We start from the raw sequence: 17,099 nt of genomic DNA on the forward strand, positions 1-17,099 counted from the left end.
ACTGCGGGCAATCCCGTGATCTGGGAGCAGACAATGCAGCTCCTTACCCTCAAACCTCAGTTCCCCAGGGAAGTGGCCTTTTACCAAGCACATGTGAGGTCTGACGGCCTTGGGAGGAGACTGCATTTCCTGGGAGAACGCTGGAATGATCTGCAGTTTTTTTCCCTTTTACCTTTCCCAAAAGACAGCAACATAAGCAGCAAGATTGGTGAATTTTTGGCTAAAAGCTGCATGTTGTGTGTAGGACGAGGATGTGAACACATGGATAGCACAGAGCCTCCAAAAATGGGGGGGGGCACGTTTGTAACAGATAAAAATGACTAGAACACAAAATCCATGACAAACACATTCCAGCTGCTCCACATCTCAAGCTACAGCAGTGCTGGTTACACATCTCATCCCCTTGCAAGAAAAGGAACATTAACAACCTACAGAGGATGGTATTTTGTCTTTATTCACAATCTTCCTTTACTGAGGTAGTCTGAGATGCCAGTGGGAAACACAGAGCTGAGGTGGAGGAGGTTCCTATGGAACCACAGCTCCAGCTGAGCAGCCAGGCTGGGCTGGATTGGGGACACTGGGAAAAGGAGGGACAGCCAGAGCCACGTGTGGATCCCAGTGACACACCTGGAGTCACCTCAGAGCCCTGTGGGAGCAGTGAGACCCCAGAGAGCAGCAAACCATCCCCTCTGCACCATGCCAGCTCAGCCCTGCTGCTCTACCTGAACCTCTGCTGACCCCAAGAGCCAGGAATTCCAGATGTTTGGGAACCCCTGGCTGCACTCCCACCCTGCAGAACAAACCCCCTCCCCAGGCTCACCTGGGCTGTTTGCAGACTCTTCTGCTGTCATCTGCATGAGGAGAGCGACTTGCTGGCGCTCGGAGAGCGGGTACCCAGCCCGGATCCCCGAGAGGCCCATCCCGAAGAGCAGGCCAGGCTTCCTGGTGGCGGGCTCCTTTTTAATCCTCTTCCGCTCGGGACCCTGCTTCTCTGTGGGACAAGCACACGGGGACACAGCCTTCAATGGCACTGGAGCTGAAAGCCAGGTCTGATCTCTGTGCTCCTGTCTGAGCACGGGACTGAGAGCGCCAAAAAGCTTCTGGGGGGTGATGGATCCCAGTGCTGGATCCCAGTGCTGGGTGAGAGATCCCAGTGCTGGGTGAATGATCCCAGAGCTGGGTGATGGATCCCAGTGCTGGGTGATAGATCCCAGTGCTGAGTGAGGGATCCCAGTGCTGGATCCCAGTGCTGGGTAATGGATCCCAGTGCTGGGTGAGGGATCCCAGTGCTGGGTGATGGATCCCAGTGCTGGGTGAGGGATCCCAGTGCTGGGTGATGGATCCCAGTGCTGGGTGAGGGATCCCAGTGCTGGGTGATGGATCCCAGAGCTGGGTGAGGGATCCCAGTGCTGGGTGAGGGATCCCTGTGCTGGGTGAGGGATCCCAGTGCTGGGTGAGGGATCCCTGTGCTGGGTGAGGGATCCCAGTGCTGGGTGAGGGATCCCTGTGCTGGGTGAGGGATCCCAGTGCTGGGTGAGGGATCCCTGTGCTGGGTGAGGGATCCCAGTGCTGGGTGAGGGATCCCTGTGCTGGGTGAGGGATCCCAGTGCTGAGTGATGGATCCCAGAGCTGGGTGATGGATCCCAGAGCTGGGTGATGGATCCCAGTGCTGGGTGATGGATCCCAGTCCTGGGTGAAGGATCCCAGTGCTGGGTGAGGGATCCCAGGGCTGGGTGATGGATCCCAGTGCTGGGTGAGAGATCCCAGTGCTGAGTGAGGGATCCCAGGGCTGGGTGAGGGATCCCAGAGCTGGGTGAGGGATCCCAGAGCTGGGTGATGGATCCCAGTGCTGGGTGATGGATCCCAGTGCTGGGTGATGGATCCTCTCCTCCCAAAGTGGCTGCTCCCACCTGGCACAGAGCACCCACCTGCCCTCAGATCTTCTGCAACCCTCTAAGAAAATCCCAAACAAACATGAGGCAAGGGGAAGGAGAAACCCCTGAAGTGTCTGGTTTGTCATCCCAAATCCCAGCCTGTCTCCTAAATCATCCAGCTGCAAAGGCAGCTCCTGCTGAGAGACCAAGAGCAAGCACCCCCAAAGCACAGCCACAACCATGGAATGGGTGGGAAGGAACCTTGAAGCTCATCCAGTCCCACCCCTATGGGCAGGGACACCTTCCACTAGCACAGGCTGATCCAAGCCCTATCAAACCTGGCCTTGGACACTTCCAGGGATAAGGAAACCTGAAGGTGCCTTCCCCACAATAAAAATAAACAATCTGCAGCCTCTCCCCAGCTCTGCTCAGCCCCCTGGCATGCTCACTGTGGGTCACGGGCACGTGGCCAGCGGGACAGAGCCCGCAGCACAAAGTCCAGTGGGTCAGGTGGAACTGCCAAAGGACAGGGTCACACACAGCCACCAGACTGTGCACCACAGCATAGGCTTCTTCCCTCACCCACCAAGCTGCAGCCCAGGGAAGGTCTCTGGCAGAGGAGGGCAGCAGCGTGTGGGGATGTTCTGTTCCTGCCGCTCGCGGCTGAGGCACAGCCAGCAACACAAACCTTTCTGGGCACAGTGCAGAGCTGCCAACCTCTGCTGCTCAGGGCCCACCTGCAGCAGGTGATTTCCATCCACCCCTGCCCCTGGATGCTGTACATTTAAGAAATAATGATTGTTCCAGGGAACATCTCAACCAGAGAGAACGGCCACCCCTCTTAAAGCTCTCTGCTCATTGCTCAGAGAGGCTCTGGCTGTCCCTGGATCCCTGGAAGTGTCCCAGGCCAGGGTGGATGGAGCTTGCAGCAACCTGGGATAGTGAAGGTGCCCCTGCCCATTGCAGGGGTGGGATGAGATGAGCCTTAAGGTCCTTCCCAACCCAAACCATTCCATAATTCTATGAAATGCAAGCCCTGGAAACATGTCTGCACTGAAGGCGAATCCCAGTCTACTCTGAAACCACATTTTGGTCATCCTGGCAGCTGTGTCAGAGCTGGAAGATGAAATCAGATCCTAGCAGAGTTTTTTAATGGCTTAAAATAAAATTAAATCCAGTGTGCTTACGGGAAGACAACTTTGCCAGGGTGGCTCCAGGAGCCACGCTGCTGCGCTGTGTGTCCTGCCAGGGGACACAGGGACACCTGATCCGTGTGTGCAGCACCTCCCTGCTCCTCCCCAGTCTGCTTAAACCCTGCTCAGCCAGGCCTGGCTTCCCCCAGCCTTGGTCACATCCAGCCACAGCCCAAAGCCAGGCATGGAGATGCTCGAGGGGTCACATCTTGGCTGGTGCCACCAAGCAGAGTCCCTGAGGTGGGCGATGCCCACGGCTGCTCCGATGTACGGAGCCACAATTAGAATGGGAACATTTTCATTAATATCCCTGGGCTGCTGCAGGTTGTCAGCACGAGCCTGGGATTTGCAAAAATTGATTATCAAGTTCAACCGAAACCCCCTAAACTCCTATTCATTCTGCAGTTGCAGAAATTTCCTCCTCCACAGAACATTTAACATTACAAAGCATGTGATCAACAAGATAAAAATAAATTGGAAAGCGGCTGCCGCGCTCTCGCTCGCTATGGGGAGGCAGCCGAGGACTTGGGCTGGAGCTTCCTGGTGGGAAGGGCTCAAGGCCAGCTGGATGGGACCTGGAGCAACCTAAAGGTCCAGTGGAAGGTGTATCTGCCCATGGCAGGGGGTGGAGATGAGCTTTAAGCTCCTTCCAACCCAAACCACTCCACGATTCTGTGATTCTGTGGCTCCAGTGCTGGCACTCTGTGTGGGCAGCGTGGCAGCCCCCAGTGCATGGCACAGCCCTCAGGCAACGTGGAGGGACCACAAGATCCTTAAGCAAGATCCTTAATTCTGAAACATGAGCAGAGGATGGAGACAGAGCTGCTGCCATCATCTCCTGCCCATCCTGAGAGCCCTGCCTGGCACTGGGCTGGTCCCAGGCTCACAGAGCTGCACGTGTGCTATTTCAGCCCAGAGGGTTTTACTCACAATCAGATTTGCAGCAGATTTAAAGATCTGCCTGCACAGAGATCTCAGCTCCTGTGTCTCCAATTAACTGCACCTCTGCAACACCCTGCTGCAACATGGAGAGACCAGAAACTCTCCCAGTGTTACCCATCTGACAGAAAAAAGCTTATTTGACACTAGAACCCCTCGAGCAAGCACAAACCCCAGAGATACAGGGGGTGTGCAGGCAGGAGCCCTCAGTGGCCGTGCCTGGACCGTGCACACAGATCCCAGTGGGAGGAAGACCACGGCAGCCCACGGATGCTCCGTGAGCCCGGGATGAGCCACACCTCCATGCAGCTATTTTTAAAGCAGCTTGTTTGCTGCTTGCTTCAGCCCTTCTGCAAAGCTCCTGAGCATCAGCCCTGGTTTAATTCAGGGATCCTGCTCGGCTCTTCCCTCACGCTGACGCCAGCAGGAACCGCGTGCGCAGGCTTAAAGGGGAAAGCAGGAGCTGAGCCGGGAGCTGCTCCTGCCTTTCATCACACGGAGCCCGGGAGGCTGCAAAGGCTGGGCAGGAGCACATTCCCAGGACAAAGGGGTCTGAGCATCAGCTTGAGGGTGGTTCTCGTGCTCACACGAGACTCTGGCAGTGCTGCAATGGGGAGCACAAATCCAGAGCTGCTGGAAGCTCCATAGGGATCCCCAGGGCAGATTGAGGGGGATTCAGCACTGCTGGGCTGGCTCTGTGTGCACACACAGGCTGAACCCAGCCCCAGCTCTAACACAGAGGGGCAGGAGGAGAGCAGGGCAGTGATGGAAAACCTCCCAGAGGTTTCTCCAAGGCACGCTGAGAGGCTGGCAGGTCGTGGGGACACCGCAGCCGCGCGGCTCCTCGCTCCCTGTAATGCAGAAAGCATCTGCTCCCATGCTCAGTGTGACAACACACGCACGGGAGGTGGAACCCTGAGGAAAAACACCATTTCCAGAGCAGCAGAGCAGCAGTAGCAGCAGCAGAGCAGCAGCAGAGCAGCAGCAGCTTGTGCCCAGCGTCTCGGCGCCGCACCGAGAGCGGCTCAGCGGCGAGAGGGGCTCAGCGAGCGCTGCTGTGTGAGCCAGCCCGACCAGGAGATCAATAGGAATAAATTAGAGCAGCACAGACAGCAACAGAGACTGCACTGCACCCCCGGGAGAGCACGAGGGCTGCGCTCCCCCCAGCCCAGCCTGCGTAAGAGTGACTCATTCCTGCTGCAGAACTTGGAGGGCATTAAACGTTCTGGAGCATGTCGGCTCAAAGCACAGGGGAGCAGGTCCAGCCTGGCACCACGGCCTGAGGATGCACCCCAGGCTCACAGGGCACCTGCCGTGTGGGCCCATGACTCAGGAGGTGAAAGGCTGACAGCAGCACATGCCAAGGGTCTGGGGCACTCCAGAACTGAGGGACAAGCAGGCTGAGGGCAAGGATAGAGGAGGCAGAAGTAGCATGGCACAGGTGGAGAAATAAGAGAGGGCAGTAGGACAGGCCAGAGTGGCACAGAGCTCAGAGGAGGGTGAGCAGCAGACCCCTGGAGTGCAGAGGGTTGGCACAGGCACACTGCAGAGCCAACACACCAAGAGGTGATCTGGTTTATCAACCCAGTGCCAAAAAATACAACAAGAGGAAAAGGAAGGTTTGCCTTGACAGAAGGTGCCCTGAGCTGCTCCCATCCCACCTGAAGGATGGAGGACCAGAGGCAGAGCCTCATCCCACACTGCTGGAAAGGATGGTGGAGACCTTGGCTGTGAGTCAGGAGCAGAGAAAAGGCACCAGCAGGAGGAACAAGCCCCTTTAAAACCGTGTCAGGTCACTGTGTGCAGCTGAGCCCACCATCCCCAGTGCTCAGCTGGGCTCCCTGGGGATGAGGATCTGTGGGGCCCGACCCCACTGGTTGCAGTATTTTTAAATATAATTTGACTAGAGATAGCCTGTGGTCCAAATCCAGGTGTTCTCCCTACACTTTTGGGCCAGACCCCACAGCTGTGCCCTGATGTGTAAAAGCAGCTCCTTCACAGAGTGGCCACTGGCTCCCAACATGCTGGGAGAGGAACCCAAAGGCTTCACCACAAACAACAATCTCCATGTTAAAAGTCAATTATTCAGAGCAAGACCAATTTTCAAGTCCAGACCGTTCATTTCCCACGAAATAGAAAGAGCTGGAGGAGGGAGGACGGGGGAGGAAGGCTCTGGCCAGCCCTCCCCTCCCGGAGCTGGGGCCAGGACACTCTGCAGACAGCGCTGATAAAAGCTCTTGTATTAAGGAAAAAGCCATCATTGATAGATTTTTGGTTCACAGAGACACAGAACACTGCAACCTCTCCCTCTGCATGTTAAGGAGGTGATGAGGGGGGAGGAGGGAGATTTATGGCAGCTCCCATCATAAAACGACCTGGTTTTCTGCACAGCCCTTCCCAGATGGCTGCTGCACACGGGGAGTTTCTCAGGGTGATCTGAAGGCTGCTGTGTGCCAGGCTCTCCACACTGTACCAGCATTATGGAGCCCAGCTAGGAAGGGAGAAGCTCTGACATTCACTCTCTCCCTGGTTGCTAGGTGAGAACAGTTTCTTACTATTTTAGTAAAAGGATTGAAATGACACAGGCAAAGAAAGCCCCGCTGCAGCTCCGAGCCCCCAGCTGCACACACCGGAGCACAGCCAGGCACAGCAATGGCACAAACACCACTGTGGGATGCAGATGCCTTTTCTAATAAGCCAGCAATTTGCTTCTCACGGATTCCCTCGCCAGCCTTGCCCGCCTGGGACTAACGAGCCCGTTCCCATGCCGTGTCACTCCAAACACTCCGGCATTAGGCAAGCAGCAGCCGGCTCCGGGAGATGGTTTGGGTCAGCTGATTCATCAAGCATTTTCTAACCTACTAATTAGCGTCACGTAACAACCTCGGGGGATTAGAGAGGGGTTTGAAGCTCCAAGGCCAGCTCCTGCCAACCATATTCATGCTGGCCCTTGTCCACCACAGCACCTCCCTGGCCACCACAAGCCCCCGGAATCAGCCCTGGGCACCAGGAGAGCCCTCGGAGCCTGGAAAGGTTGATGTGCACAGAGCAGCTCAGAGAGCTGGTGGGAGTTTTCTCTCCCTTATTCCTCCAAGAGCACTCAGGGAAGAGATGGACACACAGGGAGAGAACTGGACAAAGAGGGAGGGACTGGAACACCCAGGGAGGGAGTTGGGCACCCAAGGAGAGCAGAACCCCCAGCACTGCTGGGCACCACCAGCTTTGACCCAGCCTCACTCAGGCCTTCCCAGCTCCCAGGCAGAGCTGTGAGAGCCCAAAATTATCTCAGCATGCTCTGAGATTTGTACTGACCCTCAGCTCTCCCTGCTGATGACTAAAGGCCTGGAAGCCACAGCTGCACCTCAAGCCAAGGACTCAAGTGTCGGCTGCCACCCAGCTAAGGAAAGCACCGCGGGAGGAGCGGGCACACGGAATTCTGCGCTCCATGCACCTCACAGCTGCTCCCCAGCAGTGTTACCTGGCCCAGCGTGCAGAGAGGGAGCTGCTGGTGCGGCTCCATCCCGCCAGAGCCCCAGGCAGCTGGGGAGTGCCCGGCTCCACGCCGGCAGCCTGGTGCCGTTGACTCAGCCGTGACTCAGCCGTGGCTCAGCGCCGCAGCCCCGGCACCGCTGCGCCAGCCGCCCGTGCCCACCTCTCCTGCCAGGTGCCTTCCCAGCAGGACTGCTCCCTTCTCCCTGCCTGTTTGTTAATACCACAATTATCCAATATTCCAGGTCTGAAGCCCCCTCCCGGCGCGGCGCACGCGGCTGGAATTGCTGGGAGAAGAGCTGGCTGTGCTCCTTTGGCGGCTGCCAGGCAGCACGTAGGCTCTGGGCAGCGCCTGTGGATGTGGGGAGATGCCACTTGAGGGAAGGAGAAGGAAGGAGGAGAAGTCTGAGGCGCAGAGATGCTGCTCCCACAGTGCTGGAGCTGTTAACATGCACAGTCTGGAGGCTCACGGCGCGATGCCATTTTTTTTTTTTTCCCAAAGACAGTTTATTTAGTTAACTCTGAGGAACCTGAGAGCCAGAATTGTTGCTCTAGAAACCATTTTGAGAAAGATATTTTAAAAGATTTAGCTCTGAACCAACTGTACCCAAACCATGTGCTCAGCACAGTGCTGGCCAGTAGTGCCTCTGGGAGCCCACACCACGGAATCCTGGAATGGTTTAGGAGGGAAGGGACCTTAAACCTCATCTTGTCCTATCCCCTGCCATGGCAGGGACACCTTCCACTATTCCAGGGTGCTCCAAGCCTTGTCCAACCTGGCCTTGGACACTTCCAGGGATCCAGGGGCAGCATCCCTGTGCCAGGGCCTCCCCATCCTCACAGGAAGGAATTCCTTCCCAATATCCCATCCACAGCCTCCAACCATCCTGCAGCACCAGCTGCTGCCCCACACCTGGCCAGGGCAGGTTGTGCTGCCCTTCCACAGCAGACAAACCCACCTCTGATGTTCCTCACCCCACACATGGAACACCTACGTCAAGGCTGAGCCAGAGCCATCCGGGAAAAAAGCAACACACGCCGTGCTAAGGAAAATGAGTCACTGCAACACATCAGGATGAGGATCCACGCTATTGTTTAAACACTTGACGAGGAGAAAAATACCCCACTAGAGGCAAAGAGAGAGCTCTGCGAGCTCCCACAGCCCTACAGCTGAATTCCACACGGCTGTGGAACATCCTGGCACACCCCCTCATGCACACACAGCAGCCCAGGGACACAGCCTGGGAAGCAGGACCATGTTACATAAAGCAGCCGGGGTCAGCCAGCAGGGATGGTGCAATCCTGCTGCTCTGAGGGCTGGGAGCAAAGCTGAGGAGCAAAACCAGCAGCAGCAGCAGCCTCCCCCTCCTGCAGGAGCCTGGGGTGGGCAGATGGCAGCCTTTGCTCCAGCCTGTCCTGCATGTCACACCTGTGTCCTCAGCACAGACTTGGGGGGACCCCTCCACCCCAGAACAGCTTCTGAGCACCACAAACACGTCTGTGCCTGCCTCTACCTGAGCCAGGCCAACACCAGACAGGCCTGAAACACTCACAATGGGGTGATGCAAGAGCAGAGCAAGGTGCCAGGAAGCCTTTTCCTATCCCCACTAAGTCTTTTCCCACCTCCAGCATCTGATTCCTGCAGTAAAAGATGTCAGGGAAGAGAAACAGGCTCCTGCTAAGCACCAGTCTGACTGTGCACATTGATCCTGCTGGGATCTCCAGCCCAGAGCCACCTCCTCCCCAGACCCCACCAAACAGGTTGTTGAGACCTGCACCTCCCACACACCTGCCCAGAGTTTGTGAGAGCCCAGTTTGTCTTTAAATGGGTCTGTGAGTGCCATGACCCCCTCTGGGTCTCCTCTGGAGCTGGGCTGCTGTTACCCCTCAGCTCACCCACTTCCCCAGGAAGGATGGGCTCTGCAGAGGAGGGGAAGGGCTCTGCAGAGGAAGGGGAAGAGTTGTGCAGAGGAAGGGGAAGATGTGTCCAGAGATAAGAAAGCACAGGGTAATGGGGGAGACCCTGAGCAAGGGGGGGTCTCATGGGCTGCAGCTCCCACCCAGCAGCCACAGCCTCTCCCAGCAGCTCTCCCTGCTCTCCTCTGCATTTGGTTTCCCTCTCACTGCTGCCCAAACATTTCCAATATCTCTGCAGCCAGAGCAGCCCTGGGAAAAGCAGATCCCTGTCGTGACACTCCAGCTGTCACGAGGGTCAGGCACAGCCCTGCAGTGAGTTTGGGCTTCAGCTCTGAACCCAGTATTGAATGTGGCACAAACACCCTTGACAAAGAGCAGCTCCAGCTCTGGTTCATCAGCTCTGCCTGGCCCCAGCCACTCCTGCAAAGGTGACACACCAAGGGAGACACCACAGCAACCCAAACCTTGCAAACACGTTTAAGAGAATTAATGAATGTTTGGAAACTTTCTCCCCAGACAGGAGCTCAGGAACACAAACCCATGGAAACACTGGGCCACCCCCAGGACACGTCATCACTGCTGTCCTGCTTGTGGGACAGCCCTCACTGCTGCAGGGGCACTCCTGGCCCTTCCAGATCTGCCCTCCCCACTCCTGAACCAGGAGACAAATCCCACGTCAGGTCACCTCCCAGGCTCACCACAGAGCACCACCAAATACAGCCCTTGTACCATGTTCAAATAGCTTCCCAACTTTTAGCCTGTTTTATCTCTTTACACAAACACTGATATTTACCTGGCCACAACTATTTCCAAATGCAGATTTCCCAGGAATGTACAAAAAGGACTCACACAAATCCCTGTCCAGAAATCCACAGCTCAGCCCCTTACAACCAAACAAAACCATTTTCTCCATGCCAAAGCTTTGTGACAGCTCTTCCCAACTGCTAACAAATCCAACAGCCCACCCAGGAGCCTCATGCAGCAGCCACTCTTCTGCTACAAGACTGACCTGCTTGACCAGATTCTGCTAGCTGATTTTCTTGACAAGACTACTCAGCTTTATTCCCTTGTTTTCCAAGTTCTCACAAGCATGCCCAGCTTGTCCCAGCCACAATTCCTGAACTGGGATAGTCAGAAACAAGAACAGCTGTTGAAGGAAGGGGGTGTCCTCCCACAGCCATGGATCCACCTGAAAACATCACTAAGAACAGATGTGCACATGTGGAGCAGAGCAGTTATCCAGTTATCTTGTCCACCTACTTCTTCCTTCAATTAAAAAACACAGGGAATTTGATTCAACACTTCCACATGGACTGGCTGCACCCTGGATCCTGTGTGCTCCCCAGCAGCCCCAAGAGCCAGGGTCTGGGGGTGCAGTGTGCCATTTCTGTACCTGTATCCGAGTCTTTTTGATCTCCATTTGTTCCGACAGTGAAAGGCAACTTGCGTTTGGTCGCTCGCTCTTTCACCTCTTTGCCGCCATCGCTCCGGTCCAACTTTGGAGTCTTGGTTAGAGAAACTTTATCTTTATCCTGGAAAGAAAAGAGACCAAGGTCAACAAGAGTCTTCTCCAGGCTGTGCTCAGCTGGTTCCCCAAATCCTGCACTGGGCTCATCCCTTCCTTTTCTGCTGTGGATTTCCAGCATCAGGGATTGCCAACACAGCCTCCACCAAGATTTAAAGCTCTGCCACCACCAGAGCAGAGCCAGGCCAATCCAGGCTGCTGTGGTGCCAAATTCCAACCAATTCATGTGAAAAACAAAGCCAGCACTTTGCATGAGGCTAAGGATGCACCCAGCTCTGGGCAGGGGGGAAGGTAGGCTGGGATGGGGGAATGTGAGAATTTCCAAATGCAACCACATGACAAGAATGATCCATTCCTGCTTTGTATCAGCCCTGCTTGTTTGGGCTGGTTTGGATTTTAATGTGAAGCAGAAATGCTGTGAACTGCTCAAAATCAGTGAGAGATTTTGAATGAACATCCCAAGCAAAAGTTAGAGATACTGAGACAGGTGAGATTTTTGACATGAGCAGGGAGAGCTGGCTCCCAGCTCAAACTCCAGGAGCCCAGTGTGCTGGGAATGCACGGCCCCAGGTCATGCCCTGTGGTTTTTGTATGTGAGGAACAGGATTATTTTGAGTGAGCAGTTCTGGACTGACCACTGTGCTCCTACCTGAACAACAAGAGCAGCACAAGTGCTTTGTCACAGATCTGATTTCAACAACCCAGCAAAACCCAGACTCTGCACTTTAGAGGCAGAGTGAGATTAAATACAAGAACCTCAGTACAAAGAATCATGCCAGAGTGTGGCTGGAAGCTCAGATGAGCCAACCCAGGAGCATTCCCTTGTTTAGAGAGGCACAGTCCTGCTGCCTGGCAGGTGGCCCCAGTGGCAGCAGTCACAGGACTGCAGTGTCACTGTCCCCGTGTGCGTGGCTCCTTCCCCTTTCCGTGTCTGTCTGGAGCCACAGCTCAGCCACAGGAGGAAGAGAAGCCCCTGGCTCGCCCCAGGGGGATGTGTTTGCACCACGGGCAGTGTGACAGCTGCGCTCTGCAGAGGATGAAGGAAATGGGTTGGGGAATCCCTTTTTTGGTAAAGCAAGAGAAACAAACCTGCCTGACAGGGCTGTGTGGTGGGAGGCAGCCAAGGCACGCTCGGAGCCCCAGCAAGGGCAGCCCTGCTGGAGAGCAGCCGCCAAGCACCGGCCCTGGAGCGACGGGACAGAGCCCCCACAGCCAAAATAAACACTCCAGCGTTTCCTTTAAACCCTCCACACTGAAAAGCTTTTGACTTACGCTTTCTGAGGTGAACAAAAATAGTTTGGGCTAACAAACCATGCCACTTGTACTGCTCTGAGGTGGCAGTGAGGCCAGGGAGCTTCCATCACCTGTGTTGTGAGCAGGTACCTGGTCTGTCCTGGTTCTGTGATTCTATGAAATATTTTATCAAAGGAATAAAATAAAATGTGTGTGTTTGCAGATAAAAAGCCACCAAATAAATAATGCACCTTTTTTTCCACAGTGGCTGTTCACATTCTGAACTTTTCCTGGTATCTACCTGAATAAAAGGCATCTCTGAACACTTCAGACAGGAGTCTGTGAGGTTCCTGCAGGGTGAAGCAGTCAGGGCACCAAGGCTGTCAGAGGTCAAGCAGCATCTGGATGATGCTGTTAGATACACAGGGAGGTTTTCTGCTGGATTAATGCTGCCTGGGATCGCTGTGAACTCAGGAGTGAGAAAAAGGGCAGGACAGGTAAAAATGCAGCTCATTCTAGAAGTTTGAATCATGGAGTTGTTTGGGTTGGAAGGGACCTTAAAGCTCATCTTGTATGGGCAGGGACACCTTCCACTATTCCAGATTGTTCCAAGCTCCATCCAGCCTGGCCTGGGACACTTCCAGGGATCCAGGGGCAGCCACAGCTGCTCTGGGCACCCTCACAGAGAAGGATTCCTTCCCACTCTCCCATCTAACCCTCACAGAGAAGGATTCCTTCCCACTCTCTCATCTAACCCTCTCCCCTGTCACTTCAAAGCCACAGTTATTGTCAGAGGAGAGACAGAGTAGAGGAATGATGAGAAAACCCTTCTGGGAGCAGAGGGTGAGCCCTGGCAGTGTCCATGTGAATCCTGGTGCTGGGCACGCTCGGGCAGAGCTTCCTTTGCATCCACCCCAAGGCTGGGAGCTGCTGATCCACTCAGCTCAGCACAATTAAACACCAGGCAGCGAAGGAAGCGGCGGCAGCGCCGGCTCCGCTTTGAAGATTAATTCCTCCAGTAGCACAATGATAACCTTTCCTACTAATTGGAGCAAGGAAGATCCAGACTTTGCTTCCCCCTGGAAAGCAGTGACCTGCTGGGGATGCCTGCAGCAGAGGGTGGAACATCAAGGCAGTTGGAAAGTCCAAACCCTGCAAGTTTTCGTTTTCTTATTTTAAGCTTTACTTCTCTAATTATTTCCAATTCTGTAATGAAGAATGTCGTCCTTTACTCGAGTAAAACCTGGTTTCATTTTTCATGTTTAAAGTAAGCTCAGACTCATCGGAATCAGGTTTCACAAGTGGAACAAATCCAAATGAGAATCACAAAATCCTGGAACGGTTTGGATTGGAAAAGACCTCAAAGCTCATCTCATCCCAACCCTTTTTTGCATGGGCAGGCACACCTTCCACTAGATCAGGCTGCTCCATCCAGCCTGGCCTTGACATGGCAGGGAGACTTGGATGAACAGCCCTGTGTAAAAGCTGGGCTCTCCAAAGCCAGGACAGGGGTTTGGGGATGGGGAAGAGTCGAGAGCTCAGCAGCAACAACAAGTTTCCCTTTGCAGGTGTTAATAAAAGCTGCTTTGGCAAAGGGGAATCAGCAGCCGTGAGTGCAGAAAAAAAATCCCCTCCTGCCACATCACACTTGCAGGAGAGTTACTGTATGAGTAAATACCCACCTTGAGCTGCTCTTGCAAAAGTGAAAAGATGCATCACAAGCTGCTCTCAGCTGCTGTGGTTGCAGCACAAACCCACCAGGAACTGGCCCCAGCAGCCGCCCAGAGTGAGGTGCTGCAGGGTGGGGATGGAAGGGCTTCTCCCAGCACCACACACCCTGATACCAATCTGCTCAGGGCACTTGTGACACACAAACTGGCCAAAGGCCAGTCCTCACAGCAAAAACAATCCTCTGGGGTTTTTTGATGCAGATTTCTGAAAGATAGAGCCATTCAGATGGGGTTCTGAGCAACGTGACCTAGTGGAAGGGCTGAGATGAGCTTTAAGGTCTCTTCCAACCCGAACCAGCCCATGATTTTATGATTTACAAAGCCATGCAAAGAAATCTGCATTTCCAGCCCCGTCACCTCGCTCAGACAGAGCCTGACTCGCAGCCCAGCGCTTATGCAGAGACTTGCACTGCCAGCCATGGAAATCCCCAAAGCCCTTTGTTCTCCAAAACCAGCTCCAAGCATTCCAGGTTGTGATGTCAGTAAAAATTAGGTAGCACTGAACAAAACCAGCACGGGCAGCCCGGGAGGAGAAGCCCAGGAGGGCTCCAAGGCTGGTGCCCCACGTCAGACTCCTGCTGTGGGCAAACAACCCACGCTGCAAAAAGCAAATGCTGCCACAGAGGGACTTTCCCTGCACCAGTGGGTCTGTCCTGGCCCTGCCAGCAGGAAGGGAGAGGGGGCAGAAGGTTCCCACCCTGCATTACAAAAAGGAACGGATGCAGCTCTACTCAGAAAGCAACTGGATGTGGTGAAAACCAAACAATTCCCTAAATCTGGGCCCCTCGTAGCCTTCCCAAAGCCAGAGTACAGCACACACACAAAGTTCCAGGAAGTTTGAATTTGTGTTGTTATCAATGCTGCAATAAAACATGTGGAGCATGGAGGTGACTGGAGCTGAAGCCCCGTTCCTGTGAGCCTCAGGCACCAAAGTTTGTAAGAAATATGACCCAGTGATGAGCATGGGCTGATTAACTTCACTGAAATGTCATCTCTTCAGCCACCCAGATATCCCTGCAGCTTTCACACCCTGTGGGTGACTCTGTGCTGGACACAGAGCTCAGCACTCACTCCTCCAGTCTGGAAAGCCCTGACAGCACAACAGATTTAATGAAGAACCGAAAAATGAGGACCACGTTCCCTTTTCTGAAAAGGGGAGAAGGGGAAGGAGGAAAAACCTCAAGTTTTTTTAACCTCTGCCAGTTCCTACAAGCAAAAACTGGGGTAAGTGCTGCTCTGCCTGGTGCTCACTGCAGCAAAAATGCACTTTTGACTATGCAAGAGGGAGCATTTCCCCATAAAGAGGCAAAGGCTGCGCCAAGCACACGGTGCAAGCACGCAGCCAGGCCAGGCCCATCAGGAAATGCTTCTGACAAACTGATATAACCCTTGCTGTGGTGCTCTGCTCAGCATAAGTCATGAGTAATCTCCTCCTGCTACGGGGATCTGTGCATCTAGACCAGAAAGGAGAATTATTCATATATGGCATAGAGATTTTTACAAAAGCCTTGAGGCTGAAGGGAGCAGGAGGAGCCCGGGGGCTGCCAGTGCCCGCCCCGGGCAGGCTTGTGCAGCCTTATAAGGGCTCCAGAAAGCCCAGGAGAAACAGCTCCTGATCCAACACCACCGAGCATCCAACGCCCTCAGACTCCACTTTAATCCACTTCACTCTCAGGGCTGCATCCCACCAGTTCCTGAGTCCCTCCCATGGAGGGGCAGGGAGCAGAGAGCCAGGAGTTCCCTGCTGAAATGAGCTCTGCTACTGCCAGGCAGCAGCTCACAGCCTCTTCCCCCAGGCAGGAGCCCTCTGGAGCAGCTCCCTGAGAGCCTGATACCTGATCAAGCATGGAAATCAGGTGCAGAAGTTGGTGATCACGGAATCCTGGAGTGGTCTGGGTGTGAAGGGACCTCAAAATTCATCTGGTTCTACTCCCTGCCATGGCCAGGGAAACCTTCCACCAGCCCAGGCTGCTCCAAGTCCCATCCAACCTGGCCTTGGACACTGCCAGGGATCCAGGGGCAGCCACAGCTTCTCTGGGCACCCTGTGCCAGGGCCTGCCCACCCTCTCAGGGTAGGATTTCCTGCCAATATCCCATTGAAACCTCTCCTCCTTCAGCTCAAGGCCAGCCCCCTTGTCCCCTGTGGTACTCAGCCCACTGCAGGACCCCCCCCTCCATCTGCCAGAGCTGCAGAGCCCAGACATGCAAAGCCTGTTTAATGCTAAATCAACTATTTGATATTAAGGTCCCATTAGGAGGAAAACACTTGCTTGGCAGCCCTTTGCCACGCTCTCCTGTGCCCACAGCAGGTCCCTGTGCAGGACCCAGCTCTGCTCTCCCTCCCAGCCTCACAGGGAAGCTGAGCCAAGTCCCAGCTCCGGCCTTTGAAGGTGTTGACAAAGGCAAGATAAATGCAAGGCAGCGGCTGCTGACAGGCAGGTACAACAGCGTCTGCAGGGAGGAGGTCGAAGTGCTTTTCCCCTGAGTCACTGCTCCAGCTCAGCTTCAGAATTAACCAGAAACAGGGCAAAAGCCACTCAGGCTGCAGCTCAGCTCAGCCCCTGCAGGACGAGAGCCTGTGAGCGTCTCCTCTGCTGAAAGAGCCAGAATTAAAGGAGCAGAAACTCTGCCCTGTCCCCTCTCAGAGGCAGTCCTGAATGGGAGGCAGGAATTGTGTCCTAGTTATTTAGCCAGCAGGAGATAACTCTGCTTCCCGGCGTGCCCCGCGCCGCTCGCCAAACCTGCTCTGTAAATAACACGCAGCCTTTAAGCTGCCGGGAGTGGATGGAATAAAATGGGAGCTGATTCATATTCCAACTGATCCTCTCCCTCCCCAAGCACCTGCGCCAGCATTAAGCTTCTTACCCAGCCTGTATTTACATATCCTGCACTGCTGGGCACAGCCTCCTTGGCCAGGGTAAATGTTGGCATCTTCCTGGTGCTGCCAGGCAGCTGTTCCCCCTCCAACATCCCTAATCCCAGATTTTGTCCCCTCCTAGAAGCCCCACGCTGTGCCCACAGCAGTCCTGCACTTGCAGTGACACAGAAAGGGGAATGTGACAGATGCCACCAAGGTGCTCCATAACCAAATCCTGGCTGGGATTTTCCTGTTGGTTATTCTGTATTTTTCTCATTTTGTCAATAATGTCAGCTCAGTCATACAAGGAGTTGCTGCCATCACCGGGGTGGGGATGCAGGG

General features: G+C 54.6%; 1 protein-coding gene across 2 annotated transcripts in view; it reads right to left on the reverse strand.

Moving 5' to 3' along the window:
• LOC117001619 (ankyrin repeat domain-containing protein 11-like) overlaps nt 1–17,099 on the reverse strand; it is a 125,520-nt gene that overhangs the window by 14,575 nt on the left and 93,846 nt on the right. For both annotated transcript variants that reach the window (XM_033070056.2, XM_033070057.2), the window contains exons 4-5: nt 10,806–10,944; nt 821–991 (exon numbers count right to left, since the gene is read on the reverse strand). In XM_033070056.2, coding sequence (XP_032925947.1) covers nt 821–991; nt 10,806–10,944 — 310 coding nt within the window. The remainder of the gene's footprint in view (nt 1–820; nt 992–10,805; nt 10,945–17,099) is intronic.

This window comes from Catharus ustulatus, chromosome 11 (genome assembly GCF_009819885.2).
Source record: "Catharus ustulatus isolate bCatUst1 chromosome 11, bCatUst1.pri.v2, whole genome shotgun sequence".
NCBI lineage: Eukaryota > Metazoa > Chordata > Aves > Passeriformes > Turdidae > Catharus > Catharus ustulatus.